Here is a 4995-nt window from a genome sequence, read left to right as displayed (position 1 = left end):
GGTAAGGCAGCAATAGTTACAGAAGCAACCAAAAGGCTGCAACAGGTTAGTTTACTAAAACTGGAGCGGGCAAAATCTGGTGCGGCTCTACAAAGAAACCAATCAGCTTCCGGGTTTTATTGTCAAAGATTAATTAAACAAGCTGAAGTTAGAAGCTGATTGGCTACCATGCAGAGCTGCACCAGATTTTGCATTCGCCAGTTTTAGTGAACCAACCCAACAGAAACGGTTTCTGGGATCTGATGATACCAAAAACTGAAGCACAAAAAAAAATGAGGTGTGCAGTGGAAAGCTAGCTGAGAACGCCATCCTAACTTTGAAGCATGGTGGTGGGAGCATCAGGATGTGGGAGGTGCTTTATCGGGAGCAGGAAACAGCTGAGGATCGAGGTCAAGGTGGATGGAGCCAGTCACAGGGCCAATGTAGAGGAACTGATTTCAGACATAAAACACTGGGGGCACAGGTTCACCTTCCAAAAAGGTACCCGGGAGGGGTTTATTCCAACAATCAAGACCTGCACCATCCAAAAGTAGTTCATTATCTGAAGCTGCTGGAAAACGGAATCATCTGCTGCCTTATAATACATCCAAATCTTTCCCTTCAGAACGCACAGAGCTGTCCAAACACTGCAGCCAATGCCAAGCCCACAATGGCAGTTATTGGGCAATTTACATACATGGATAGAAGTATATGACAAATATGGATCAATGAGCAATTGCATAGTTGAGGTAACACCTCCACCAGACAGCTCTTTCCTTACTGAGCCCGTTCATACAGAAATTGTCCAGCGAGCTGGACAATTTTCATGCAACGGAACTGCCCAGCCCTGGTACCTGGCCCATGGGTACCCACAGACACAAGGAGGAGGTTTACGGTGTGTTAGGTGGCCAAGGGGTTCGGCCAATGTTTCATGGAGGTGATGTCCACATGAACACACCAGACAATGCGGCTGATTTACTAAAGGAGTTCAGAATTTTCATACAACTAATAGAATATTCACTTCCAATAACCAATCATGTTAAAAGAAAATTCCTGCTCAGGTCTCCTGATCGGCAAATGATTGGGTGATCGAAGCGAGTATTAATTCAGGTGTGTAGATTCTTGACTTCTTTAGTAGATCGGTCTATTGATTTACCTGAGTGTGGAGACACCTATGTCCTTCCCCGACCGTCCAATGTTTGACATTTTTACAGAATCCCAAAAGTTTGGATAGAATTCACATTGATGTTGGGTGGGGGGATATTTGGGAGTATCTATGCCATCTAATTAGCTTTTGGGTGGCTAATCCCAAGCTTTGAACATCTCACGGAGTTCTGTTCAATCCATCATCCGAAACTGGAAAGAGTATGGCACAACTGCAAACCTACCAAGACATGGCCGCCTACCTAAACTAACTGGCCGGGCAAGGAGAGCATTCATCAGAGAAGCAGCCAAGAGGTCCATGGTATCTCTGGAGGAGCTGCAGAGATCCACAGCTCAGGTGGGAGAATCTGTCCACAGGACAACTATTAGTCGTGCTCTCCACAAATCTGCCCTTTATGGAAGAATAGCAAGAAGAAAGACATTGCTGGAAGAAAGCCATAAGAAGTCCCATTTGCAGTTTGTGAGAAGCCATGTGGGGGACACAGCAAACATGTGGAAGAAGGTGCTCTGGTCAGATGAGACCAAAATCAAACTTTTTTGCCTAAAAGCTGTGTGTGGCAAAAAACTAACACTGCACATCACACTGAACACACCATCCCCACTGTGAAACATGGTGGTGGCAGCATCATGTTGTGGGGATGCTTTTCTCTAGCAGGGACAGGGAAGCTGGTCAGAGTTGATGGGAAGATGGATGGAGCCAAATACAGAGCAATCTTAGAAAACCTGTTAGAGTCTGCAAACGACTTGAGACTGGGGCGGAGGTTCACCTTAAAGCAGGACAACGACCCTAAACATAAAACCAGAGCTACAATAGAATGGTTTAGATCAAAGCATATTCATGTGTTAGAATGGCTCAGTCAAAGTACAGACCTAAATCCAATTGAGAATCTGTGACAAGACTTGAACATTGTTATTCACAGACATTCTCCATCCAATCTGACAGAGCTTAAGCTTTTTTGCAAAGAAGAATGGGCATAAATGTCCCTCTCTAGATGTGCAAAGCTGGTAGAGACATCCCCAAAAAGACTTGCAGAGAAAAGGTGGTTCTACAAAGTATTTACTTTGGGAGAGCTGAATACAAATGTACCCCACACTTTTCACATATTCATTTGTAAAATAATTTTGAAACCCATTTATCATGTTCCTTCAGTTATGTGCCACTTTGTATTGGTCTATCACAGTGATGGTGAACCTTGCCACCCCAAATGTTGTGGAACTACATTTCCCATGAGGCTCAGCTACACTGCAGAATGCATGAGCATCATGGGAAATGTAGTTCTAAAACATCTGGGGTGCCAAGGTTCACCATCACTGGTCTATCACATTAAATCCCAATAAAAGACATTTACGTTTTTGGTTGCAACGCGACAAAATGTGGAAAATTTCAAGGGGTATGAATACTTTTTCAAGGCACTGTATATACAGGTCTATGGGGAGACTGAAGGTAAAGTCAGGTATAGGATCTGCTGACTTTTATCGGAGGTCTCTGGGGAGTCGGTGGGATGAAGTAGTATATACAGGTCTATGGGGAGACCAGAGGACGAGGTAAAGGAAAGTCAGGTAAAGGATCTGCTGACTTTTATTGGAGGTCTATGGGGGGGGTCGTGGGATGAGGAAGTATATACAGGTCTATGGGGAGTCGGTTGGATGAAGTAGTATATACAGGTCTATGGGGAGTCGGTGGGATGAAGTAGTATATACAGGTATATGGTGAGACTGAGGACCAGGTAAAGGAAAGTTAGGTAAAGGATCTGCTGACTTTTATTGGAGGTCTATGGGGGGGGGGGGGGGGGGGGGGTCGGTGGGGTGAAGTATATACAGGTCTATGGGGAGTCGGTGGGATGAAGTATATACAGGTCTATGGGGAGTCGGTGGGATGAAGTAGTATATACAGGTCTATGGGGAGTCGGTGGGATGAAGTAGTATATACAGGTCTATGGGGAGTCGGTGGGATGAAGTAGTATATACAGGTCTATGGGGAGTCGGTGGGATGAAGTAGTATATACAGGTCTATGGGGAGTCGGTTGGATGAAGTAGTATATACAGGTCTATGGGGAGTCGGTGGGATGAAGTAGTATATACAGGTATATGGGGAGACTGAGGACCAGGTAAAGGAAAGTTAGGTAAAGGATCTGCAGACTTTTATTGGAGGTCTATGGGGGAGTCGTGGGATGAAGTAGTATATACAGGTATATGGGGAGACTGAGGACGAGGTTATGGAAAGTCAGGTAAAGGATCTGCAGACTTTTATTGGAGGTCTATGGGGAGTCAGTGGGATGAAGTATGTACAGTAGGTTGCGACTTCATGCCTTTAATCCCGAACACATATGAATTACACAAGTTCTGAGGCTAATTTAATGCAGATAAGGCACCAAGTGAGTTTAATTACCACCTTAATCAGCATCAGAACCCATGTAATTCATATGTGTTCGGGTTTAAAGGGGCGAGGTGGTCACCCTAATATACAGGTCTATGGGGAGTCAGCGGGATGAAGTATATGCAGATCTATGGGGAGTCCATAGGGAAAGGTAAAGTCAGGTAAAGTCTCTATGAGAAGTATACACAGAGGACTCACCGTGACGGATCCTGGCCGCCTATCACTCCATGATCCGGTGAGGGTCCGATGAGGGTCCTTGCTGTGTCTGTAGAGGAGAGAAGACACATTAGAGTTTTATCCGGACAACTCCCACTGCCAAACCCCACAGCTCATCATACCGTCCTACACACACCCAGACAACTCTGGATGACTTCCACCCACAACCTATAGAACACTGAAATGATATAATACACATCATCACATAGACAAGGAGGACACAACAAAGAGTCTTACTTTATTGTATGCAGAATCCATCAGGACCAATCAGAGAACAGCATTCACCATTCCTAAAGTTCTGACCTGATGAATGGTGAGAGGGTATTGCTGTTTCTTGGAAATAGATGAGATACGACAAAGGTAGATAGATAAAAGACTAAAATATTCATGTAAAAAAAAGAAAAAGGATACATATAATTTCACAAAGACAATAAAATTCAACATAGAAGAGTCTGTAGAAGAACGCCTTGTTGGCTGCGAGGGGTGGACTTTGTTGTGTCTTTTTCAGTGATAATAATCTACAACACGAAGAAGGTGCGTCTATCATCCCGAAGATACAAAGCGCACATTTAGGATAAACAACCCTCATTCGTCTTTCCGAGGTTCACCGATGCGTCACCCAGTGTCATTGGCTGTCCGGTGTTTTCCGGTGTCATGTGACATCTGTAGATTTAACGGTTTATTTCCAAAGTCACATCAGTCAGATTCCTAATGATACTACACCCCATCCCCCACCTTTTATTTTTATTTATGCTACATAAAATACAACCATAAAGAGATACAGACCCCTATAAAGGTTTTTGCTGTAAAACTGATTTGATTTTACTTTTTTTTTCTTATTTTATTTTAGTGGTTGTGTGTTTTGGAAAGGGTTTTAAGGTTTAGTTTATGTCAGTTAGTGTTATTTTTTTTTTTTGTGTGTGTGAATTTGATCAATCTAATTTTTTTAAATATTTATTTTAGCTTTTTCTGCTGTTTTTTCCCCCCTTTCTGTTGAACAAATGTGAACTATAGATCGACATTAAGAGAAAGAGATAGTTATGAGTTATTTTTGGTGAAACTTATTTGATTTCCTTTTTTTTTTTTTTTTTTTTTTTTTTTACATTTAGGTTGTGTGTATTTTGGGTAATTTCCTTCATTTAGTATTTTTTATATATGTTATTTGTGTATTGTATCATTTTGCTTATAGTTTTTTCCCTTTCTGTTTATAAAATGTAAAAAATATAGATATTAATGGCCTTTTTGGCAAAAAATATATA

The 4995-nt window shown here is 42.3% G+C and overlaps 1 protein-coding gene across 3 annotated transcripts in view; it reads right to left on the bottom strand.

Annotated features, from left to right (window-relative positions):
• The window catches only part of COL20A1 (collagen type XX alpha 1 chain), a 153037-nt gene extending 149218 nt beyond the window's left edge, over positions 1 to 3819 (bottom strand). For 2 of the 3 annotated variants that reach the window (XM_077460337.1, XM_077460338.1), the window contains exon 1: positions 3719 to 3819. In XM_077460337.1, coding sequence (XP_077316463.1) covers positions 3719 to 3807 — 89 coding nt within the window. In that variant the 5' untranslated portion in view covers positions 3808 to 3819. The remainder of the gene's footprint in view (positions 1 to 3718) is intronic. The other variant, XM_077460339.1, reaches the window with a different exon arrangement.
• Positions 3820 to 4995: the final 1176 nt, after the last annotated feature.

Source organism: Lithobates pipiens, unplaced genomic scaffold, assembly GCF_037356315.1.
Source record: "Lithobates pipiens isolate NorthernLeopardFrog02 unplaced genomic scaffold, aLitPip1_a1.2 Scaffold_28, whole genome shotgun sequence".
NCBI classification, from domain to species: domain Eukaryota; kingdom Metazoa; phylum Chordata; class Amphibia; order Anura; family Ranidae; genus Lithobates; species Lithobates pipiens.
Note: the sequence above shows the minus strand (reverse complement) of the source record. Positions and strands in the feature narration are given on the sequence as shown.